We start from the raw sequence: 26,541 nt of genomic DNA on the forward strand, positions 1-26,541 counted from the left end.
TGTGATGACTATTGTGTATGTGTGTGTGAGAGTGTGTGTGTATGTGTGTGAATGTGTATAAGAAAGTGCGTTACTGTGTGTGTGTGTGTGTGTGTGTGTGTGTGTGTGTGGAGAGAGAGAGAGAGAGAGGGCTGTCTGTGTATGGCAGTAGTACGTGCAGGTGACAAACTTCAGGGGTCTTCCCTCCACCACTCTACCGTGATTTTGAACCAGTCTCTTGCAGAGCCTGGCCTTGCCATCTGGCTGGGCTAGCTGCCCAGCAAGACCCCAGGACCCACTGATACTTTTCAGTGACTGTTTGAGAACATCTTGTAATAAGATAAATCACAATCATGATAATTTTCTTTGTTACAGAAAGGGAAGGGAGACAAAGGAGCCTTTGACTCCCTCTCTGACATTCATGGAAGTGCCAGCGTTTGCTAGAAGTCTCAAAGAAAAGGACTCAAAATTGTCAGCACACAGCAATCTACAGCTCTCTGTTCTCCAAATAAAATAAAAAACTCAGTAGCAGGAGAAACTTATTTTCAACAACAAAAATAAACAAAGGGATGAACTTACTATTTACCTATAAATTTTTTCTCAATACCTAAAACCTCTAAAATCTTAATAAAAATGAACAAAGTACCCAAACTTGATGTTAATTCTCTATCGCTAGAAAATGTTGAAAAAAGAAAAGATCAGTTTCTTTTGTTTATCAAATTGGCAAATTTTGAAAAGAAAACGCTCGGTGCCTGCAGAGGTACAAGGGTGGAGGACCTCTGACAGCGTTAGATGAATTGTATCTCCACAGCATAGAGAGCAATTTAATCGAGTCTGAAGAGCCCACCCCAGAAAGGCCATCTTTTGGACACCCTCCCAGCTTGTTTCTTTAGTCTCGCATGAACAATGATCAAAGTCCATCAAGAGTATTTATCTGTAAGCATTATTTATAAAACACTTTTTAAAAACTACTAAACGTTTGATAGGAAAAGCTTTTTCTTTGTAAACATGGGGACCTGAGTTCAAAATCCCAAATGTTCATAAAAGCTGGGTTGTGAATGCCTGTAAGCCCACGGCGTAGGTGGCTTCAGTAAGTAGTAGGCACATAGTTCTCCCCGTTTCTTGAGGGTAGAAGCCCACGACCCAAGTGCTGGCAAGTTCTGTTTCTGGTTGGCTCTCGCCTGCTGCCTGGCTGTCCCTGTGTGCAGATCTGGAGTAAGAGGAGGCAGCAGAGTACCCTGAAGCTTCTTCTTCTTCCAGAGTCAGAGCTGGGGCCAGAGCTTCAGTTCATTGACATGAGCAATGTTTGCACAACAGACTGTAGGGCAAAGAGGGTCATCCATCCAGATCCTAGTGTCACAGATGAGACGACCATCTCTAAAAGGGACCCTTGCCTGGACTCAGGCCACCAGAATTTAAATTACTCTTCTTTCTCTTAGTCTCATCTGAATGAATCAAGGACAGACTGCACCACAGTCTAAAAGAAGGCAGCAGGTACATGTCCTGTGTGGCTGAGGCTCTGCCCTATGCCCCTTTAGACCCTATCAGTAAGACACTCTTACATAACACCAACCATCCTAAGTAGTCTTGTTGGGAAGTAGCGAGTGTACACAAGACCCACTCTCGTCCAGCAGTGCCCCGGGAATGTTATCAGTGGTAAATCATTTGGGAAGCCCTCTCCTGAACCCTGGCTCAGGACAAGGCTGCTGGAAGCATCCTTGGTACAGCAACCACACTACACACCCCAGAATTAACACACCCAGAGCACAACTGACAAGCGTTTTCCTCTAAAATCTGTGTAAGCGGCTGCGTTTTGCCCTGGGTGAGTTCTTCCCAGTACATCCTGACACTGGAGCATGAACTCACTGGAGCACGTGAATCCGACGGTGATTGCCGATGATGAAATTTGGGCTCATAAAATCAAGGATATTATTCAAAAGTGTGAGGTAAATTAGTCTCATTCATCCTGATGGGGCTAGACTCTGCGGCTGTGTATGCCGTCTTTAATTAACGCGCGGAAAAGATGTTCTGATTGGGATTATTAATGAACGCGGTGAGGATTTTTACTGTTTGTAAGACTTCTGCCACAGACAGCTTACGTCTCCCGCCCAACCGGTTTTTTTGTTGTTTTTCTTTCCACAGACTCCTTCTATGGCCTGACAGATGGAGTATTCATCTTTGAAGCTGTTTCCACAGAAGATAGCAAAACCACACAGGGCTACGATGCTATTGTTGTAGAACAATGGACAGTCCTGGAAGTAAGTGTGGAGCTGCCCCGCTGCTGCTTTTGTCTGGGGAGAGATTGTTTCATGCCTTGCTCCAGCTGACTACAAGGCTGGTGCCCAGCTGTGCCTTTCTTCTGAAAGGGAGTTCACCTGGGCAAACCCTGGGGTGGGGGGACCCTCTTAATTCTTTTATACCCTGCCTCCAGGGTGGGGAGGACTCCAGTTTTCTCTTTCTACAGGAAAAGCGTGTATTTTTGCATATGTCAGACCACTGGGTGGAAAGAGAGTCACCTACTGTTAATTTGCATATCACTGTAAACACAGATGATATAAGAGGCCTGTTCATAATATTGTCAGAGTAAGAGCTATGTTAGGTTTTCAGAGGTAGCAGCTCTGCCTATCCCCTGCAAGCCATCCTTGGAAGAAATGAATGGGAGCTCCCAGTTCTCAGTGAGTAAACGAGATAAATATCTTTTTCACAGGTTTTGTGTCAAGTGCCGCAGGATATATTTGGAAAGTGATGTCCATGAGCCATTGGCTCTGGGCAGGAGAATTCAAGTCTCGTATCTTTGGACTTGTCTTCTCTCTAAGATCTCCTTGATTTCCTCCAACTATGAAGTATGGATGTTTTAGGCCTGTCTCAGCCATCACTAGACCAGTGTTTCTTGAGAGTGACCATTTGTCTAAGGCGTATGCAGAGTTTCTCAAGCACAGATATTTGGATCCCACCCTAGAAGTTTCCTTCCATCTGGAAACACTATGACAAAATACCACAGATGGAATTTTGACCTTTCAGGAGACTGGGAGGTTCAAGGTCAGGGTTCCATTCCTGCTGCTTCTCTTCAAAGCTCTCATCTGGCTTGTAGACAAGCTACTCACTTGAGTCTGCTTATGGGCAAGAGCCAATGAGCTCTCTGGTGTCTCTTAGGACATTAATCCCAATGGATCAGGGACCCACTCTTGTGTGACCATAGTTAACCACAATTGCTTTTTAGAGGCCCCAACTCTACACTGAAGATAAATTTAGGTAGGGCACAAAATATTCAGCCACTAACACTATCTCTGAGGCCAGGCCCAAGAATTTGCACGCATGCTACCCTGTTAGGTGATTACTTTTTCTGGTTGAAAAATGAAACTCCAACCCTTCTAGCTTATACCAGCACAGTGGGCATTCCCTGGGAACAGGATTGCAGAAGGCTTGACCTTCTGAAGAGGCTCCATCGGACACCGTCTCTGAACCATAGTCAGCCTCTCTCTGGGACACACGGGTGAGCTTGAGCCCGTTCATGCTGCCCTGAATCTAGCTAGCTATATCTTCCCATACCACTATTTAGCCAACAGAAAGCTTTTTCTTCCTTAAGCCTGAACAGGTACCTGAAAGGTGATGGTTTGGATTTCAAAGGGACACCGAGGCAGACCATTGTTTTCGATGAGAAATTTATTAGAATAGTTAGTAGCACCATAGACATACGTGCCATAGGTGGGTAACATGTCAGGGGCTCTGAGGAGAGTTTCAGGCCTGTGTGAGAGAGCGGGGTCCCTTCTTACAGGTTTGAGAAGGGGAGGGTCTCATGCTGTACGGTAATAATACGTGTCTGCAGTCGGGCTGCCTCTAGTCCTGGCAGGAGAAGGAGGGAAGTATTGCATTCCCAGGAAGAGGGGAAGACATCTTGCTGGTGAGGGACTTAGAGAGTGGGGTGGAGGGATACATTTATTTACGGTGTATTCATTATACTCGAGGTAGCAGTGGGTATGTCACTGGTAGCCTTCAGATGTTGCAGTAACTGGGGCCTGTAAACTTCCTTAGGGAACTGTGGATTAGGGTGTCATCTGTCCTAGAATTCTGCCATCTTAGGCTCTCCTCAGGGGCTCTCCAATCCCCTTTATTGCAGCCCTGAGGAAGGCTGCTGCAGGTGCCTATGGCCTCATCAGCCCTCCAGCTCCAAACATAACAGTTCCTCTTTCCTTCTGGTTGACCCTGTTTTATGACAAGCACTGTTCTTCCAGGCTATCCCCTCACCTCCTGGGCTCTGAATATTATCAAAGTTGGGGGTTACAACCCATGCCCCAAGCCAGGTTAGGCCATCCATGCTCAATAAGCCAATTACATGAGTCAGATTAATAATGTAATCCAGGAAAAACTGAGCAAACAAAACCAGGAAATTTATTTAATGTGGCAATAGTGGAAAGAGGGTCAAAAGGTAAGGTCTGCGTGGGTTAGATGGTTGTCAGTTTGACAGAAGTAAGAATCATCTGAGAAAATGGAGCCTCAGTTGAGAAAATGTCCCTGTCAGATTGGATTGTGGGTGGTGGTGTGTCTAGTCGGGTTGGCCCTGAGGTATGTCACAAACTAGCTAAGCAGACCATGGGGAGCAAGCCAGTAAGCAGCACCCCTCCATGGCCTCTTCTTTATTTTGTGCTGTCTGGTTCCGACTTCGAGTTACTGCCCTGACTTCCACAATGAAAGACTATAAACTGGAGTCAAATAAACCCTTTACTGCACACATTGCTTTTGATAGTGACCTTTATCCCACAATAGGAAGCAAACGAAGACACAGTCCGATCGGTCCTGATCAAGTTATCACGGCCTAGTATCACTGTCTTGTCCTGTAAAGTGGAAAGATAGGTTCGTGTGAAATCTCTCTTTGGGAGTGAAGTTCCTTTCTGGCTGGGGCCCTTTCCTTCCCAGCATGAAATTTCTGGGGGGGGGGGGACTTCCCATTTCCTTGGGGTCCATTATTTCTGATTGAGAGACATAAATGCTTCTTTCTTTTCTTTTCTTTTTCTTTAAAAGATGTATTTATTATGTATACAACACTCTGACTGCATGCATGCCTGCAGACCAGAAGATTATTATAGGTGTTATTACTTATCTCATTATAGATGGTTATGAGCCACCATGTGGTTGCTGGGAATTGAACTCAGAATGTATGGAAGAACAGCCAGTGCTCTTAACTTCTGAGCTGTCTCTCCAGCATGACACAAATGTTTCTTCAGAATACCCTCATTTCTGCCAGGCCTGTTACATGACTCTGAGATGTTATTGTCAGCTTTCTCTTCATTCTTACTGGTGAGATCTGGCCTGTCCATTTATTCCCGGCCCTGCCCTCAGCCCTGTTCCAATTCTGACACTATGTTTTGCTTTCTTTTTGCACACACACACACACACACACACACACACACACTTCTCCAGGGAACCTGGCTGGCTGCTCTCAGCCCTAAGACAATGCCACTCATTAAGAGCAGGAAGCCGACCAGGAACCTGTGCAGGCGTGACCCTCCAGTTCCCAGCTCAACTGCTCAGTGTAGAGGAAAACCACTCCCTTTCTCTTTCTACTTTTCAGTTTGGTCAGTGGATGCTGGCAATGACGTCCCAGAGCTGAGACATTAAAGAAACTCTATAGTCTGGTATCGTGACCTGGATTTATAATCCTGGCTCTTAGGAGTGAGGCTTGAGGATTGCTCAGACTTCAACGCCAGTCTGGGTTATGCAGTAAGACTCTATTCTAATCCCCTCCCACAAGGAGGAAGTGCAGCGAGAACCCATGACTGTCGGCCCTGGCACAGAGCTGCTATTATACAATAGCCCATCAATTGCTTGCTGTCACTCATGACGAGTCTCCACCTACTGCCTTGGTCTTAGTCTAGAAGGAATTTGGGCTAGGGAGTGTGTGAGGGCAACTACAGGGATTGCCAGGGGCGACGGTGCCAGGTTCTACACTAAAACTAGGTCTCAAGGAAAGAAGAAGAAAATAGTTGTGTCAGCTTCAGTTGTAAAGCCATGGCCTAAAATGCCAGGTACTTAGGATGAGGATGAGAGCCCCTCTAGGACATTTGTAGGGGGATTTCCTACCTACAGTCTGAGTAAAAGACTAAATGGTCCAAAAAGCAAACGCAGAGCAAGACAAAGGGGGAGAGACTGGTAGACTGAGAGCCCTCAGAGTCTGCGTGTCTAGATGATGTGGCCCAGAAGAATCTAGACGCCATTGTCAACACAAAAACCACAGCTCTCATCTTAAAGGGGATAAGAGAGAGTTTATTCTGGAGCTGTCTTGAGAGACCACAGCTTGGGAACACAGATTTAAGTTACCCCAGGTTCCATATTCCAACGTTCATGCGTTTAGTGGTTTAGGAGACGAAACCAGGGCCTAGGTAAACAGGCGGCTCTTGAGCTTCCTTCCCAGCCCTTCATTTTCAAGACCAGGTTTCCCTTTGTCGTCCAGGCTGTCCTTGAACTCGAGGTGTTTGTGCTGTGATGGTGAAGTTGCAGGCCTGTCCCCTTCTCCCCCTCCCCCCCCCCCCACACCTGGCTTCTGTCGAGACATTTCAAGTTAGGGTTACGTTGTCTTACATTGGGAAGGTCATCCAGCATTGGTGTCTCAGAAGGTTTCCTGTATAAGGTGGCAGTCACATGATCCCAGTCTTAGAAAGGCTGGAGTATCCATTGATAAGCCCCAGAGACTTTTCTCCTGACTCCAAGGAGGACCAAACTGCGTCGGTTTCAGACACGCTTTCTGTTCCACTGTGTAGATCTCCACCTCAGTCCAGGCAGTCCTGAGAGACCACATGAGGTGCTTTCCTGTAAGTGACTCTCCTCCATCTAGAAACCCCTTTGCAATGTCATGACTCTGCTAACTTGTTCTCTGTGACCTCCTTAGGAGTCATGGTCATCAGTCTTCCTTTGTAAAGGCGCCCAACCAGCTCTTTAAATATTCATGTGAGGGTTTACCACATGAATTTACCAGAGTGTAAGTTCCATTTTTGTGGCATCTAGAATTTACCACTTTTGGCTTAGACAAAAGGGCCAATATTTGTTCTTTTCAAGCTCTCTGGCATGTTTTTTATTGCCACAATTTTTCTCCAAGAAAACTGTTTTGGCTTAAATTCATACTTTTGGGTACCACAGTCAAGAGATCTCTGCCTTTTCCCTGTGGTTCGGATGATTTTCTGTGAATCATCATTCCTATGAAAAGACCAGAAAGTAAGATACGAATCTCTCTCTAATGGTAACTCTGTCCTTTCCCACCCCAGAGCAAGCCACAGTGTGCAGGAGGCCTGGCCAGATCTCAGGGAACCTCAGGTCCATGTTAGCATCCTTCTCAGAACTGTGGCTTTTATCCAGTCCCGTGTTCTCACCCCCACCCACCCCACACACCTTGACCATGACACTCCAGGGTCTTAGATCATACATCTGAACACCTTTCCTGGGCAGTAGGGCTCATCTCTAAAGTTAAGGATGCCTTGGAAGGCAGATCACCAACATCTACTAAACTTTGAAGTACCCCCCTCCAATTTAGCAATCCCATACTTCCCATTTCCAGGTTCTTCAAAGAGGAGGAAGGACAGGTTAGGGAATGAGCGTCCACATGACAGTACAAGATTTTTACTGGGGTGGGGATGAGATTTTGGTAGAGGGGCCTGTAGCCTAGAAACCAAAGGGAGAGGAAAGTTTCCCTTTCGGGTTCATGATTGTCAGTTGCCAAGGATACAGGGAATGAATTAAGGACATTAGTGATCCTGACCAAAAGACATCTCTCCTGGTCAGGCATTGCTAAGGGGCAGCAGGGAGGGGAGGGCAGGCGCGTAGCCAAGCAAGGTTTAGTAATAGTTACGCAGACCAAAGAGCTGTTATTTAGGGATTGTTCAAGCGAAAGAGAGGAACTGTACAGAATGTGAGTAATGCTTTTCTCACATTTGTCTCCCCCAGAGAAACAAATGTGTTTGTTCCTAAAGTGATAGAGAAAAGGATGTGATCTCAGCAGAGTCAGTGATGGGGATAAAGGAGAGAAAAGACTCAGTAGCTGCAGTGTCCCTGTCCCCACTGGGTCCTTACTGTTACAACCTCATATTATTCTGCACACACTGACAAAGAAGGGTCACAGGAAGTGTTAAAGGAACAGAGTCACACAGACTCTTTTGTTGGCAATATTCTGTGTTGGCGTGGTTAGGCTATGCTACCTGATTGTTGGGCAAACAGCTGGATGCTGCTTTGAAAGTGTTTTCAGATACAGTTAACCTGCACATCAGGGTACAGCCCTTCAGAGTGTGCCTGGTCCTCCCCTAATCAGCTGAAGGCCTGAAGGGACTGAACTCTTCAGAAGAAGAAATTCGGTTTCCACCAGACTGCAATATCTGGTCTTGGAGTTTGCAGCCCCTGGAAATCATGCATTTGCCAGTCTCCATATTCATTGGAGCCAGCTCTCCAGAAATATGTCTCCGTACATACAGATACCAGTGTGGCTGTAGACATCTGGTGGTCATTTCTCAGAACTCTGACTAACAGTTCCATGTAGTATGTATGATGCTGCCAGTGAAGAAAACCATTGTCAGTCTCACAGGCTTAATTAGTTTACTTCATAATGTCGAGGCATAAACTCTGGGCTTCATGTGTAATGGGCACTTGCTCTGTCAACATTCTGTCTTGGGAAACTGGCACACCGTACACAGATGTGTCCCCAAGGCTGCTGTGGAGTGAAATTGTCAGTGTATTTACATAAGAGTCTGGAAAACCTGACAGTTGAGGCAAGAGAAGGGAGCTGGGGATTAGGGGTTCGTCAGAGTCTGATCTCAAAACAAGTGTTTCTAACATCATGTGGCTTGGGATGAGGATGGCAATGGGAAGGAGAGGCCGGCAGAGCCTGGGCTGAAGTCCCAGATGAGAACAGGAGCGCGCTCCTGTGTGTCCATCAGGATGGTTTCTGCTCCTGACAGCAGGAGGGGCAACCAGAAGTGGTTTCTCAGGAATAGAATGTCACTTTATCACCCAGAGCAATGAGCTTGGAGTGTGGTAAGGACAGGTGACAAAGTCAGTCATTTCAGCAGTGAGAGTATGCCCCCAGGAGGTTGGGCACCTTTCTGTTCCTCGTCCTTGGCCTGTCTGCCCTGTCTCCCCTTATGACCTTAGTCACAAAACGGCTGTACAGATCCCAGGCATCACATGTATGCATGAAAGCTATGACAGACGCAAACAGTTCCTTCTCTTCTTTGTGTCTATGCTTACAGCAGGTCAGGCCTTTTCCGGAAGCACCTGAGGAGCTTCATTCACTCAGGTCCGTTCTGCCAGGGCTGAGTTGCAGACTGCGTCACTTTCAGGAATCCAAGTACTTTGAGACCAAAGAGAATATTAACTAGGACAGGAGTGTTTGCTACTGGAGAGTGGTCCTCCCGAGATGGCTTCAAGGCAGGCATTTTAGAAGAAAGGGCCCACTAAGGTTAGCCAGCGTGGCTTGTAGGGCGGCTGAAGGAAGAATGTGACTTTTAATCTGTGTGAACATTTCTTTTATAAACTCCATCTTGTTATATCTAACATCCATGTTTTACTTCAAGTATGAGCCATGAAATCTTTTGGAAAATTCATTCAACAAATAAACACTGAGTTCCTACTGAAATCCGGGATGGATTCTCTAACAGCAGAGAAGGAACGTGGGCATTAGTAATGGATTCCCACCTCCCGCCTTTCCGTATCCAGCCTTTCCTATCCATCGATAATTTCTCCTCCTTGTCAAGCTTCCTGTGGGGTGAGAGAAACTGAAACCCCAGGAGCATTTTGACACTGATACAAGAAAGAGGCAGGCATGCCACTCTGCTGGAGTTGGGGGAGGATGGATTCAGAGTCTCACTGCAGAGGAAGAGAGGGTGTCACAAGTGGCCATGGGTTCAAATCCTGCAACAAATGCAGTCAGTGGCAGTGTATGTGTGTGCGTGTGTGCGTGCATGTGTGCTTAGTGCACTTGTGAGAATGTGGGCGTGTGTATACCGTAGCATCCATGTGGAGGGGAGAGGACAGCCTAAGGAGGAGGTGATCCTCATGCTTCACCTTGTTTGGGATAGCGGCTCTCTTGTTTACTGCCACACACACCAGTACTCTGGCCTTTCTCGGTTCTCATCTCCCTGTAGAGGTGGGATTTTGCAGGCACTCGCACTGTGCATCTGGCTTTTATGTGGGTTCTGGGGATTCAAACTCAGACCTTCATGCTTACCCAGCAAGCACCTCTACCCGCTTGAGCCATTTCTTTAGCCTCAACTTTAAAAACTATTACTTGGGGTTTGAGAACCAGACACACAAAGTGAACTCTCAAGAACCACTATGGCTCAGTGGTTAAGGAGCACTGCTCTTGAACAGGACCTGAGTTCAGTTCAGCACCGGTGTCAGGCAGTTGATGCCTGCCTGTAACAGCATCACCAGGGCATCCAGTATCCTCCAGCATTCTCTGGCCTTCACCAGTACCTGCACATACCCCTACCACACATATACAGATACACACATTTAAAAATAAAATAGAATCTTTAAATAGAACCTATTATGTATGCCCTGAATGACAGGAAGGTGGGGTATCAAGTTCTCAGGGGGAACAGAGCCAGCAGTGGATATTGTGAGCACCACACCCACCGTGAGATTTATTGTAAGGCCTTGCCTTAAGCTAGTATACATTTAAATCCTAGAGCATGGAGACTCAGGGAGCCAAAGCCTAAGAATGGTGGGTGGTCCAGGCCCCAGGCCCCAGGCCCTGAGAACGAGCAGCTATAGCTATAGCAGTTGGATGTCGTATCTTGGGTGAGCGGGTGGAAGGATTCTGTCTTCACCAAGCAGACACACAGAGTGAACTGTCAAGACAGCATGTGTTAGGGTTGGCCTTGCTCGCTACCTGCCCTGGTGTGTTTGCGATTAGAAAGGTAGGAAATGATTCTTTAAGGCCTTGAATTTTACTTTTTAACACTTTATTTTATATGTCTGTGTATTTTATACATCCATGTGTACATGTATGTGTGTGTGGGTGTATACATGCTGTGGCACACCTGTGGAAGCCAGGGGACATCTTGTAGGAGTCTTTTCTCTCCTTTCCTTAATGTATGCTCCAGGGATTAAACGCAGGTTGCCTGGCTTAGCAACAAGTACATTTTTTCCACTGAGCTATCATACCAGCCTTCTATAAACAGACAGACAGACAGGCAAGCAGGCAGGCAGGCAGGCAAGCAGATGCATACACACACACACACACACACACACACACACTTCTTATAGTTTTTTTCTCAGCTGAGTACTCTACTTGGGCCTCACAAGGCTGAAATGAGGAATCTTCCAGGACCCTGTGCCTTACTAAAGGCCTTGGTAGAAGATTACATTCAGAAACTCACTCTGAGTTTGGCCAGTCCCCGTGCTGTAGGAATTACTGCATTCCTGACTAGCAGTCTGCTTGGATATCATCTTTGCTAGTCATACGGCCATTGTGTGGCATTGTGTAGTTGGGATGCAGCTTGTCCTCCTGTGTGCTACAAGCTTGGTCCCACTGTCAAGCCACTGCAAGCACTTGTCACACTGCAAATGTGACAATGTGGAGTGACAACTCCACAATTAAGAAGTGGGCCTACTGCAGGGTAGTCATAGGTGTCATTGCTGTTACCCTCTGTCCCCTCAGTTCCCTGGTCCTTTTGATCTCCGCTGGAAGAATTCAGATAAGCCACTGGGCTTAGTATAGGTGATAGGTTCTGTGGCATGGTAAAGCAAGACCCGCTCAAAGCTTGAGAGTGAGCAGAGACCAGAGGGACTAGCTCTGTGTACTCTGTGTAAATTTAATAAAACAGCTGCTTTCCATGAAAGGCTTGCTGTCTTTTCTTTTCTTTTCTTTTCCTTTTCTTTTCTTTTCTTTTCTTTTCTTCTCTTCTCTTCTCTTCTCTTCTCTTGTCTTCTCTTCTCTTTCTTTCTTTCTTTCTTTCTTTCTTTCTTTCTTTCTTTCTTTCTTTCTTTCTTTCTTTCTTTCTTTCTTTCTTTGTCTAGGTGATTGACAGACCCATTTGGATTCTGTTATGGGTGGGCCACAATGTTTTTGTTCTTTACAAGAAAGCTTCCTCCTGCCAGACAATAATCATATGACCTTCTGGGCAATTCAGAATGTCCTGTCTCCCATTCTTGAGATCAGTCTTCCCTCTTGAAGTTTCAGTTCCTGCTTTTACAAACTACTGATTATGACAGAGGGTCCACCCACCCATCCCCAAGCCTGGTGGTATCTGATCTACTACTTAACAATGGAGACTATACTCTTGATTCTTAGGAGGTGTTACTGGGGAGACTGTCTAGACTTTCTCTCCCATGATAGGATGTTGAGGTTGTGTCTTGGGAAAAGAACTGAGGAAGATTTAGAGGAGGGGTAAAGATACATTTATTTAAATGGAGAGTAAGACTCCTCAGACTGGAAGTGAGCTCCAGCAAGCATGTGGCTCAAGAGATCCTGTGGGTTCTTAGGGGGGTTTCCAGGAGATTTCCACTACAAACTAGGGGTGGGTGGGTTGGGGGGATCCCTGAACAGAGCGGGCCTTTCTTTATTTGTCCTAGATTATTGATTTTCTTTGTCTATTGGAGGAAAGTTGTATAATCTTTGCCACGATCAGGGACTGACTAGGTTTCTGGGTCCCTGAACTGTGCCTCTTATGACTTATACTCATGTCTGTCTGTCCCTGTCCTTCCTGACTCAAAGAAACTAATGGTGTCTCTCCGAGGGTGACCGTTCTTGGTGGGAAGAAGTTGTTACTCAGAGAGGTAAGTCCACATCCGTAGGCACGTGACAGGTTCCATGTCTCTCTGCCATGTTGTGATGCAGACAAAGTGGTCCTTACTAGAGGCTTAAACAAAGCTGTCAGATCTTGGACTGACAGGATCCAAAGTGTGAGCTAAAAATCAACTTTAGGGATAGAGTAACTTCGGTTAAGAATACTGGCTTCTCTTCCAGAAGACCTGGGGTTCAATTCCCAGCACCCATATGGTGGTTCACAAGCATCTGTACTTCTAGTTCCAAGGAATCTGATGAACTTGCTGGCCTCTTTGGCTTCGGGCATATAAGTGATACACAGACTTATATACAGGCAAAATGCCAGATATATAAAATTAAATAAAATGTAAAAGTTTAGATGCATACTTTCATAAATTGTTAGAAACAAAGAATAATCTTTGTGTCACACAAAGGGACACATGGACAGTGCTCAGCAAGGTGAGTTCTTTCCTGTAGAAAGCAAGCACTGGAACCTAAGCCAGGCTGGCAAGCACACTGGGGCCAGAATACCTCTGTCTTTTATCCCAGGGAACTGACTTCACAGTTGGTGTGATTGGTTAATCAGTGCAAAGGAGGAGGGAGAAGGTTTGGAAAGTAAGAGTCCCCTCCGGCTGTCTTAGATTTTTAAAGGTTAATAAAAGAGTAAATAAATTAATAGCCATTTCTCACATGAACAACCAGTCTGAAGTACATTGTTATAGCAACAGAAACTCGACTGGTTTCTTTCTAACATATGGACAGTTTGAGTCACATGGAGAAGGCAGAACAGACAGTTCTCTGAAGAGACCTGGGGAGCATTAATGTAGTCAACCATTTACCCACCTTGTCCTTGGAAATTAAATTGGCCAATAAAAATGTATTGGTTTGAAATATTCTCCATTTTTCTGAGCTCTTCTTCCATTTCCTTCTTCAGAGACTTGAAGTTCTTGTCATACAGATCTTTCACTTGTTTGGTCAGAGTCACACCAAGGTACTTTATATTGTTTGTGGCTATTGTGAAGGTTGTCATTTCTCTAATTTCTTTCTCAGTCTGCTTATCCATTGAGTATAGGAAGGCTACTGATTTGCTTGAGTTGATTTTATAACCAGTTACTTTGCTGAAGTTGTTTATCAACTGTAGGAGTTCTCTGGCGGAGGTTTTTGGGTCACTTAGATAGACTATCATATCATATGCAAATAGTGATAGTTTGACTTCTTCCTTTCCAATTTGTATCCCTTTGACCTCCTTATGTTGTCTAATTGCCCTAGCTAGTACTTCAAGTACAATATTGAAAAGATAAGGAGAAAGGGGGCAGCTTTGTCTAGTCCCTGATTTTAGTGGGATTGCTTCAAGTTTCTCTCCATTTAGTTTGATGTTGGCTACCGTTTTGTTGTATATTGCTTTTACTATGTTTAGGTATGGGCCTTGAATTCCTGTTCTTTCCAAGACTTTAAGCATGAAAGGATGCTGAATTTTGTCAAATACCTTTTCAGCATCTAATGAAATGACCATGTGGTTTTTTTTCTTTTTGTTTATGTAGTGGATTGCATTGATGGATTTCCATATATTGAACCATCCCTGCATCCCTGGGATGAAACCTACTTGATCATGGTGGATGATCGTTTTAATGTATTCTTGGATTCGGTTGGCAAGAATTTTATTGAGTATTTTTGCATCGATGTTCATAAGAGAAATTGGTCTGAAGTTCTCTTTCTTTGTTGGATCTTTGTGTGGTTTTGGTATCAGTGTAATTGTGGCTTTGTAGAAGGAGTTGGGTAGTGTTGGGTAGTTTATGGAATAGTTTGAAGAGTATTGGTGTTAGGTCTTCTTTGAAGGTCTGATAGAATTCTGCACTGAAACCATCTGGTCCTGTGCTTTTTTTGTTTGGAAGACTTTCTATGACCCCTTCTATTTCTTTAGGGGTTATGGGACTGTTTAGATGATCTATTTGGTATTTGGTATCTGTCTAGGCAATTGTCCATTTCTTCCAGATTCTCCAGTTGTGTTGAGTATAGGCTTTTGTAGTAGGATCTGATGATTTTTTGAATTTCCTCAGTTTCTGTTGTTATATCCCCCTTTTCATTTCTAATTTTGTTAATTTGGATACTGTCTCTGTGCCCTTTGGTCAGTCTGGCTAAAGGTTTATCTATCTTGGCTAATATTTAATATATACAAAGAACTCAAGAAGTTAGACCCCAGAAAACCAAATAACCCTATTAAAAATGGAGTACAGAGCTAAAAAAAAAAAAGAATTTTCACCCAAAGAACTTCGGATGACTGAGAAGCATCTTAAAAATGCTCAACATCATTAGTCATTAGGGAAATGCAAATCAAAACAACCCTGAGATTTCACCTTACACCAGTCAGAATGGCTAAGATTAAAAACTCAGGATACAGCAGGTGTTGGCGAGGATGTGGAGAAAGAGGAACACTCCTCCACTGCTGGTGGGGTTGAAAATTGGTACAACCACTCTGGAAATCATTCTGGCGGTTCCTCAGAAAACTGGGCACATCACTTCTGGAGGATCCTGCTATACCACTCTAGGCATATACCCAGAGGATTCCCCAGCATGTAATAAGGATACATGCTCTACTATGTTCATAGCAGCCCTATTTATAATAGCCAGAAGCTGAAAAGAACCCAGGTATCCCTCAACGGAGGAATGGATACAAAAAAATGTGGTATATATATACAATGGAGTACTATTCAGCCATTAGAAACAATGAATTCATGAAATTCTTAGACAAATGGATGGAGCTGGAGAACATCATACTAAGTGAGGTAACCCAGTCTCAAAAGATTAATCATGGTATGCACTCACTGATAAGTGGATATTAGCCTAGAAAATTGGAATACCCAAAACATAATCCACACATCAAATGATGTCCAAGAAGAATGGAGAAGTGGCCCCTGGTTATGGAAAGACTCAGTGTAGCAGTATAGGGCAAAACCAGAACAGGGAAGTGGGAAGGGGTGGATGGGAGAACAGGGGGAGGGAAGAGGGCTTATGGGACTTTCGGGGAGTGGGGAGCCAGAAAAGGGGAAATCATTTGAAATGTAATTAAAAATATATCAAATAAAAAAAAAAGAAAGATTCTCATCCTGTAGCCAAGACCTCAAACTCACAATAATCCCCCTGCCTCCATCTGCCAAAATACTGGGATCATAGGGACCCAGCCCAAGTCAAGAATTTTAGTAAAAATAGAAGGGGACCTAGAGGTGTGGCTCGACACTAAAGGACTTATCTGGCACTTGCAGTGCCCTGGGTACAGTTCCCAGAACCACTTAGTTAATAAAAGGGAAGAGAGCACATAGGGGCAGCACCTGCTGCACACAAGGACATGCTGTGTGGGAGGAGGTCATCACTCATGGTCCCATGATGTCCTCCCATGCCTTGTTCTGTGTCATGTCTTCTTGGATGCTTGTGCTGAAATGTGGTAGACACCCAAATAGTGAGAGCCAGGTGTGGGGTATCTGCCCTGGGCACAGAGGTCTGAAGCATGGGAGCGCTCCTGAGCTCTGCAGCACTGCGCCAGACATGCACCTTGACCGGGTATTAACATCAGACCACTTATCCTTAGTGCTGAGTGACGCTCCATTATCTGAACACTAATTTTATCCATCCATTAGCTACAAAAGGACATCTTGGGTCTCTATTTTATGAATAAAACCATTGTAAACATCCACGTGCAGGTTCTTATGCTGACAGATGCTTTCAGCTCTGTTTGTAAAAACAAGGAATGTGGCTGTAGGGTCACATGACTATGAGCATATTTGCTTTGAAAGAAATCACCCAACTGTCTTTCTAAGGTGGAGATCCCACTTTGCAATCCTAGCAGTGGTGGTTGAGAGCTCCTTGTTTCATCTTCTAGACTGGACTTTGGTGATGGTCTTTTAGAATTTATCCATCCCAACATGTGTGGGAGGTATCCCATTTTAATTTGCATTTTCCTAATGACGTGGTGAACACAACACAGTGAGCATCTTCTCATAAGATGACTTTACCAGCATGCTCGCCAGTGACACAGCAGAAAGAGGGCGCATTTACATGTGGCCAGTACATCTTTACAGAATTTCCCAGTCATTTTACAGAAGTGCTTAGTGGCCCTGAGTGCTTTATGAAAAGTCGGTACTTGGCTCTCCATGTTTAATTTTTGTATGCAAATATATTTACAACTTCCACATATAAAATATCCAAAACATGGAAATGGCATCCTGTCACTGCTATATGTGATCCATGGTCATTTTGATTAAACCCTGAAAATATAAGACACAGTGGCAGAACCAACCCTCCAAGTGCAGTTCCACTCACACAGCAACCAACTATGGAGAAGGCGCCTGCCTCCTATATAAGGCCTTGGATTCCCCAGGAGCAAGTTAGACTCCTCGTGTTTGTGGGAACCATGTTCTAGTGCAGGAGAGCACAATAAACACAGGCAGAGAAGCCCAGTGCTCCACACGCTGGCCTGACAAGGCAGGAATAGAGGTGGTGGCAAGATTTTCCCCAGTTAGCCAGGCTTTCCAAGAACATTTGGGTTTTCTTGTCTTTGGGTTTGGATTTTTTTGGTTTTGTTCGTTTTCCTTCATTAGGTCTCTCTTTGCTGGGCCACCACTCAAATGTTGATGGGAACCCAGTAGTGTGTCTGCTGTAGTGGGCTCTGGTGGGCCCCCCTCCCCCCAGGAAGAATCAAGAGTTGGAGGCCAGAGGCCAGCAGTGGGAGCCAATGATCGGTGGAGACTCTGGCCTGTCCTGAAGGCTGGATATTTGATTTGGAGCTTTGAGGACTTCTGAAACACGCATGTACCAGGAACTGGGTCCTCTGAAGACACACTGGGGGATTAGCAGGGTAATTTAGCTGGAAAAGAAGGGAGAGTGGAGCTAAAGTGCTGGTAACCATAGCAACACAATGCTGACAGTTGGGCCACCACAAAAGAGAATATTGACTACTGTGATAGCCTAACCCTGCTGGGGAAAGTGGCACCTTGAGTTTATCAGGGTGAGGAAAATCACAGATGCTTTGTGAGGCTCAGCCCTTGCTGGCTGGGATAGAGGACTTACCGTTCATTTGCATTTCTTCCCCTGTTAAGATTGTGTGCTAATTGTTACTCTGACATGATTTCTGGGTCAGCATTTCTTGAGTATTGATAAACTCAGTCTGTAAAGGGGGCATAGCATCTTAAGTCTTAAAATTTTTGTAGATAAACAGGCTCTGTCTTTTCATTTATTAGGTATTTTAGGAAAATCCCCTTTCCAGTTCTCTTTCTCTTTTCTAAGAGAAAGTAGAAAACGAGAAAGGGTTGGTAAGAAATGCGCTGATCAGTTGTCTAAAGAGAAACAAATGGATACATTCTATTTATTCTCAGAAAAATGTAACTTCTTTCCTCACCCATCAAAGCCAGTGGTATGGAGTTGGCAAGTCCCGGGATGGAGGAAAATGTTTCTTGTTTTATTGTTATCAAGCAAAGCTGCTTCAGGAGAGGAGAGACTTGCCCTCTGCTTTCAGCCTGTGGAAGATGTCAGCTTCTGAGGCTGGTGCTGTGCAGACACACAGCATGTGGTCCCTCTGCAGGGCTGGCTGACAGTATATAGCAGCTTTGAGCTGCTTAATGTTTGCACTAAGAAATTCAGCATCTGCCCCCCTACTAATGGGCAGGATCTGCCCGAGCCATCATGCTCTTGACCTCCAAAGTCCAGCCTCATTAGCTTTGGTAAGCTGTGGGAGCCCTGCGTGCGGAACACTCCTTGCCTGGTATGCATTCATTCTGCCAGCTCTGCACAAGAGCAGGCAGCACTGATCACAGCTCCAGCAGGCTGCTTCCTGCCCCTTCATCCTATGACCCGTTTGTTCCCTTGCCCAACCCCAGAGTATGCGACTTTAGAGAAAGCACACACGCAGCAGCCGGCTAGCCAAATACGCAGAATCCAGAGAAGCGTTATCTCCTGCATACAGGTTTAGTTTTGCTGCCAGCTAGGCATGGTTCTGTAGGAGATGCCAGGCAACGGCTGGAGCTAGGATGTTCTTCCTCGCTCCAAGATTTATCTCTCACTCCCAGAGTATGCTGGGGATGCTCTTGGTTTCAATGGAAGGGTACCATGAATTAGACGTCAGGGCTTCAGAGGAAATGCAAGGTCATAATGTGCCTGGCGTGAAGGATGTGAGGGTTACGGATGCCAGCCCTGATGGTGAAAATGAGCAACCCCAGTCCTTCCATCACAAGTACTAGCTGTTTCGAGTCTTTCTCTCCAGTCAAACAAGGTGACTTTCACTAAGATTTTTTTTTCTACCAGGGACTTGCTTAGATGTGTGCAGTTCTTGCTAGAATAATGATTATACACCAGTTAGCATCTGCTGCACGGCAAAGCACCCCAAATCTTAGTGATTTAAAATGGGGATATTCAACTTTGCTTCCTGGCTCTTGCTAACTCTGCTGAGACAGTCTGCAGGCTCTGACGCAGGTCCAAGATGGCTAGCTGGCTGGTCTGTCATCATCCCACAGGCTGGCCTAGGCTTGTCCTCAACAAACAGGCAAAGCTCTGGGAATGGAGGCAGGTGGTGCAGGAAGGCCCTTTGATGCCTAGGCTCAGGCTCTTGGGGTCATAGCTGCCAGGTTCTGTTTGTCAGAATTACTTCTGGGAGCACCCTGGATTCAAGAGGTGGTAAAATGGATGCGCTCACCGAGGGGAGGAGCTGTAAGGGGTCCTGGACAGGGAGGTCACAGTGGAGACCATTTTATAAACAATGTACCTCACATAATAATAACATCTATTATCTGCTATTGTATTGAGCTACTGAAAGGCTGCGGTTGGCCTTCCTTCTTGTATGATGGAAACAATCAGGCAGAAATGTGAATTCACCAGCCCTGGCTAACTGAGGAGTCTTGGAACTGGAGAAAATGTAATTTTCTAAACATTATATATATTTTCATCTCTCCCTCTTTCCTGCAAAGAAAAAACAAAACAAAAACAAAAACAAAAAATCCTTATTCCCTTTGAAGGTTTTGAGAGCCAAAGTTGTCTAGAATGAGATGACTGTTCTCTGAGGCTCTATTATGTTAGCCTAATTACACATCAGCAAAATGTTTTTCTGGGGCATTGTGCAGAAAAACAAAGAGCAAAACAACATCTCCAGCCGGCCAGCCTGTCTGTCCCTCCCTCTGGCTGGCAGGCTCTCTGTCCTGTGCGATGGGATGCCTGGGGGAGAATAGATAGATAGCAGGGCAGCTCTGTGTGGGCTGAAGGGAGGCCCTCTCCTCTCTTCAGAGAGCGTGGGGGAGGCCAGCTGTTTTCTGCTCTTTCCTGCTTCCCTCATTGTCCGTGGGCTTCCAACCCATTGCCTGTGCACCATGGTCTAGGCACCACAGCTTTGCTTCCAAGTGCCCAGTGTGAGCCAGTTTGACTGACTGGAGATTCATAAAAGAGCTGTGGTAGTGGCATAGCCTACCCTCTGAGGGGCAGACTGGGGTTTTCTGACGGTCCCACTACTTTCCATTGGCTAGTAGAGGTGAATGTCCCTTTTTTACCCTAGCATTCTCCTCCAGCCTTAGATTTGGGCACCTTATCTAAGAATATAATCCCCATATGTTCTGTGTCATCCTCTGTTCCCCCGCCTCACCAGGGAGCCAATTCCTAGCTTCATTCCTTTCTGCATTTGCCTCCCCTTCCTTGGCCCTCCTCCCCAAACTCTCAGAAGAAGACAGAAAGAAGCATTATATCAGTTCTCCATTACTATGACCAAAATACCTGACAGAGATGGCTTAAGAGAGGACAGGCTTGCTTTAACTCAGGTTTTCTAAGGGTTTCAATCCATCACAACAGGAAAGGCACAGTGGTGGGAGCATGTGGCAGAGACTGTGTATGCCTGTCGGCCTGGAAACAAGGGTTTAAGATCAGGTAGAGACTGTGTGGAAGGCTGTGTAGGGGCAGGGCTGCAGTCTACAGTGGTCCACTCCAAATACCTACTTCCTTCAGCTGGTTCCATATTTTCAAGGCTCCGTAGCCTCTCCATTGACCAGTTGGGGAATAAGCATGTAGGAGACATTTCAGATTCAAGCCACAGCAGATATCAGGAGACTAAAGTCAGGTGTTAGCTACACAGTCCCCCACACCACCCCCCAGGATGTAGATAACCGGTTACTTCTCTTTGCAGCCTCTAGAAGTTCCCTTTGTTCTTTGGCTCCTGGACCCTTCCCTGTATCAGTCTAGTTTGCCCCTGTCCCTGTCTCTTCCTGATGAGGGCCTTTTTATTATATTGATCCCACCAAATAATTTAGGGTAAACTATTAACTCCGGGATCCTTGATAACGTGTGACAAATGCTATCTCTGGTAAGGGAGTTTATTCACAAGTTCTGGGGCTTGGGGTATAGACATCAGTGGAGGTGTCTAGCATACCGCTCTTCATTAAGTACCTTCCTGGGTGTTTCTGCAGGGTCCTTACATTCAGTACATGATTAGAGCTGCCCCGCCCCCTTGTGTCCTGATTTCCCTGATATGGCACCTGATCCTCTCTTATTCAGCACTGTAGGGATAAAACAATCTGGTGCTGGCGGCACTTGTAGCTGCTGGGATCCCAATACAGTTCTCCAGTGAATGGTTTTGCATTTTTTCCCATTTTTTTTTTAATATGTAGGACGAGTTCCCAGAACTTAGATCATTGGTCAAAGGGTAAATGGTGGATGTATTTGTAACTCTAAGAGATGCTGTCAAGTTGTTCTCTAAGAGGGTTGATTCAGTTTGCCCTTCCATCAGCAGCATGTGAGGACGCTTGTTTCCTGACAGCCTGGTAAGCAAAGTAGGTTGTCACACTTGAAGGCTGGATATGTGAAAAACAGTGCCTCGGAGTAGCTTAATTTGCATTTACTTTATTTCAAGACTGTTACTTTTTTGGTCCGTTTAATGGCTATTTGATTTTTACCCCCTCATTGCCATATGCTTGTAAAATTTAGATCATATTTTCTTGTGAGTTTTAAAAATTCTGCCTATGATATGAGCTTTTACCCATTTTGTCTTTTGAATTTACATATGGTGTCTTCTGGCATACAGGTAGGGTTTTGAATGTAATTAAATGTATTGTTTCTATCTTTTTACTTCTGAGGTCTGTTCTTCGGAGGAGTGTCTATGTAGTGGGCCCTTTAAACATTACAATAATGAAACTGTCCTAATGGTTAGATGTGGGTGTTTCTGTTTTCTGAAAAATCCCAGAGAAGTAACAGGAATGGAATGATTTAGACCAAGGTGATCCTTACAGTCACAGATCATCCTGTATCATCAAATTCACCTGCCCGGGATAACTTATTTGTAGCTCCAGAGCCAATCCCTGCTATGGTGAACACATAGTCCTTTGCAAATATATGCCCAATAGCACAGCATTTGAATCACCCAATGTTCATTGTTCCAGCTGGGGCTGAACAAAGCCGTGTTCTGCCTCATTGTGTGGCGCTCAGAGCCAACAAATGTCTTTTTCATGGTCTGCTTGGGCCACATTTTCTTCTTTTCCCGTGATTTATTTTTTTTAAATGGTGTTTTACTCTATGGTCCTCTCTGTTCTGTTCTAGATATATAGACCAGGCTGGCCTCAAAATCTCAGGGATCTACCTACTTCTGCCTCCTGAGTGCTGGGATTAAAGTCATGTGCCACCCTGCTGAGCATACTTGGTGATTTCATTATTAAGAACAGGAACAGCCCCTGAGAACGGGCTGAGGCTCCTAAGCCTGGGGTGCTGTGCTGTGCTTTATGGAGCAGAGCAGACGGGAGTGTTGGATGAGTTTGTTCAGGCTTTGGTCACATGCTACTGCCTGAGCATTCACAAACCAGCAAGAAACAACAAACGAAGTGTCTTTAAACAAACACAAACATGTTGGCCAGCTAACAAAAACACAGAAACAACTAAGAACCTCACCATGCATTTCCCTTAGGAAAAAAAAATGGCTCAGAAGTCACTAACTTAGTGCTCTTTATAGGACATAATTGCCAAATAATGTAGACAAACAGATAATTGCAAGAACACTAAGATGAGAAGAGAGACTGTTGTGGTGGCCTTCTCCATTAGCACCAGCACTGGGCTAACCTGGTCTGAGTAATGAGTTCCAGGACAGCCAGGGCTACATAGTGAGCCCCCTCTTCTCTCACACACATATACAGGGGGGGGGGGAAGAGGAGGGAGGGAGAGACAGACAGACAGACAGATAGACACAGAGAAAATAAGATGAGTGCTTGTAAAGCTGTAGACGGAGGAATGTAAACTATCTGTCAAGTGGAAGAAGCGCCAGCCTTGATGAGAAGAGAAGTCGGAGAGAAAGCAGCCAGGGATGGAAACAGCCACCAACTGCAGAGCTGAAAGCCAGGAGACGGTGCAAAGCTCCGTATGGCATGATAGGCTGGGGAGCCAGGTCTCTGGTAATGGTAAGTCAGGGATCATACACTGTTAACAAGTGTTCATGAAACACAAACAGGCTTCTTTGGGGTCTTAGATAGGGATGGAGAATATTCAACGCATAGGGAAAAGGCTGGGTGAAGGGGAGAAAGCCTTACACAATAAATATGATTTATGAAGGTAGGAGTAACAAGGTGATGAGCTTAAAACAATCACTTTGACTAGCAGTCAGCCCAGGAAGACAGAATCTGGAATGGGAGGACCTCCAATATGGCGCTGTAAAAAGAGACCACATTACAGAACGGGAAGGGCAAGCACCCACAGAGGGTATGCCTGCAGGTGTGCAGTCATGAGGGTTCACACTAAAGCAAAAGGTTGTGATGTTTAAAGATCCTAAAGTTTTCCAAAACAATACAGCGGGCTATACTCTGGAGAAAATTATTTTTATTAGAACACACTTAGTTGTAAGCAATCAAGTGCTCTGGTTCATTCCAGCACAGGCCATGCTGGGAGCTCATCTAACAGTTACAGATGAGCAGGAGACACGAGGCCCCTGTCCACCCCGTGAGTGGCTGCGCCTGCTCCTGTCCGAAGTCCGAGAGTTGGGGAGTTACAAGCAGTCTGCTAGATGGCTGAGCCCTTCATCTTAAACCTATAGAACCCAGGATTTAGGAAGAGAGCTGTGGTAGACGTGAATTTAGGAAGGAGGCCATGCGAGAGTCTGAATCACTAAACCTGGCCTATGGGGGTAGAAGGCAAGTATTTTTCAGATCAGGACCTTTGAAAACAGCTGCCTTGCACCAAATTAGCTAGTCAGACATTTTTGCCTTTCTCTATGATAGTGTCTGTTTCTGTAGAATGGTATATTAAAAGCTGCTTAATTTTCACTAGTTTGTTTTATTACCAAGTGAAGATTATATGACCCATATATATGTGTGTGCATACATATATATAAATACATATATATGTATGTTTATATATACATATATGTATATATGTTTATATATACACACATATATGTATATATGTGTGTATATATATCACAAATCTAAATCTAATATCTAGAAACAGTGCTTGTAAAATTTTACATGGAAAATAGATATTGATCCAGGCTTCTGTTTCAAATTTGTCAATTAAAAATAAAGGGCACCTGTAGGAATTCAAATGATTTCCAGGGCACTTCTTCCTAGGGAGAAGTCGCTAAAGGAGATGATGTCCCAACAAAGTGGGAAGGGAACTAGAAACAAAAACATACACACCATAGACACCAGAATCAAGATAGCACAGGCACGGAAAGCGGCCAGACCAGATCACATCAAGGGTTTAGAGAGCTCCAGCAATGGTATCTTCCTCTGAAAGACATGATGAATGGTGGCACAAAATAGACTGTAACATCTAGAATAAATTAATTATGAGTTCCTGTAACCATTAGGGAGATGGGGGTGGTGATGCTTAAATGTCAGGAAAATAAAGGATGGCATAAGAAAGATGTCATGACCCAGTGTAACTCAGACTGAACACTAGGCTCACAGCCTGTGCCATAAGCCAGCCTTAGCCACCCATCCTTACACAGCCAATTAAATAGTTAAAAGGAGAGAGAAAGAGAGAGAGAGATTGAGATTTGTTCAGTGCGGCCATATATTGGGAAGATGGTCAAAGAGATCCAGTAAAGCCCCCAAGACCTCTCTGTGGTCTTGAAATAAAATTAAAGTTAAATGAAGGGCCAAGATAGGTAGAGAAGTAAGTGGTCCTCGCCGCCACTGCCCGCCATTGTGCTTTCATCCCAAAGAGAGTGAGGGACCCTCCAGGAAACACGGGGGGGGCGGGGTTGGGGAGGCAGGGGGGTAGCTTACTGTGTTCTCCCATGGAAGCAGTCTCATGAAATTCTCAGTAGCAGAACAAAACTGTAAGTCAATTTAAAGACATAGAAACACCAGAAAGGCAGTTACAACAAGATGTCGGGGGAAGCTCTCCTGGAGACTCAAACACTGTCTGATGACATTTTTAGAGTTTGGGTGAATGGGAATTTGTGGTCTGTTCTGTTCATAGATTCCAAAAGGTTTTTGTCTGCCAGTCACTGGATGTTAGTTCTGGCTTAGTGGCGGGCAAGGAATGGCTAGCTGTTCAGGGAACAAAACTGGTCCAAGGTAAAGTGATTAGCTTCTGGATCTGCAGCATTCCAAGCTCTCCACATTGCTGCAGTTCTGATCTGTCAAGCAGCGGGGTGTGAGGTGGCCTGACAAGGTGATAGTGCTGTGCGAACTCCCTGAGAGACAAGGCCCCTTGTGGCAAGCCCTTTCTTGAGGAAATTCTCTTTCTCCAAGGTCCATTGTTTCGGGAGTCTGATAGATTTGTAAGAAATAAGCCAGGGTAAGAAAATGAAATAACAGACTGAGTTCCACCTCAGAATGGTGAGAGCAGACTTTTATTGCTCTGAGAGCTTGGTTCCCTCAGACCCTGTGGCTGAGTGTCAAAGGATACAGGAGCACTCGCTGTGCAGGGTAGATAGCTTTTTGTAGTGGAAACATGGGAGCAGGGAAGGGCTTAGAAACTGCAGAGAGGAATAAGTAGATAGCCTGCATTGGTGCTTCTGGGCTATGTGGTGGGATTGGTTACTTCCCAGAATTCTGTGGGCTCAGGTTTCTTGAAGTCTTGGGCCTATTTTATGGCCCTGGTTTTGGTGTGAGAAGATCTCCTTTATTCCAGACCCTTTACATATATGGGTGATAGGGGGTGCATTGCTTCCTGCCTGGCTACTTCCTGCTGGCAGAGTCGACACCATTTGGAAGTTTTGGGGTCTGGTATGACTCAAAGAGAAGCATTGTTTCTGCTTCATCCTGTGTAGTGGACCTGGAGATCGAGGAGGAACATCTGTCAAATGTTTGACCGATGAGGGAAAGATGTAAGTATTAGGATAATAAGGAAGGAAGGGGTGAGGAAGTGGAGCCAAGGCAGGAGGGGAACAAGAGCCAATCCAGAGGAGGAGGAGATGGAGGGAGAGAAGGAGGAGGAGGAGGAGGAGGAGGAGGAGGAGGAGGAGGAGGAGGAGGAGGAGGATTGTTGTTGAATCCTCCATCTGTCTGGCCTGTAGATCTACATCGACGTTGATATAGAAGCAGCGGAGTTGCCCCTGGAGCAGGCACCAGCCCCTCCACTGGCAGCAGTCATGAAGTTCAGTCCTCTTCAGAGTACCATGGCAGCCAAAGAATCAAGTTGGTCCTGAAGGGCGTTCAGCTGATAGGAAATTTCTTTAAGGCTTTCTGAACGCTGGTGGGGCAAGAGAGGTTAATGGATGCAAAGAAACCATCGTTTTAGCCAGGAGCCCCAAGTAGGAAGAGGAAGCTAGAGTTGGATAGCACATTAGCTTAGGGAGGTGAAGAGCATTGGTCAAGGGTGATCCAGGAAGGGGAGGGACATTTTAGGAGCCCAGGGTGGCAGCA

The 26,541-nt window shown here is 45.3% G+C and overlaps 1 protein-coding gene across 1 annotated transcript in view; it reads left to right on the top strand.

Annotated features, from left to right (window-relative positions):
• Positions 1–26,541, top strand: part of Rftn1 (raftlin, lipid raft linker 1) — a 208,808-nt gene that overhangs the window by 162,701 nt on the left and 19,566 nt on the right. The window contains exon 7 of the mRNA XM_052191941.1: positions 2,122–2,237. Within this exon, the coding sequence (XP_052047901.1) occupies positions 2,122–2,237 (116 nt within the window). The remainder of the gene's footprint in view (positions 1–2,121; positions 2,238–26,541) is intronic.

Source organism: Apodemus sylvaticus, chromosome 9 (genome assembly GCF_947179515.1).
Source record: "Apodemus sylvaticus chromosome 9, mApoSyl1.1, whole genome shotgun sequence".
In the NCBI taxonomy this organism is placed as follows: Eukaryota; Metazoa; Chordata; class Mammalia; order Rodentia; family Muridae; genus Apodemus; species Apodemus sylvaticus.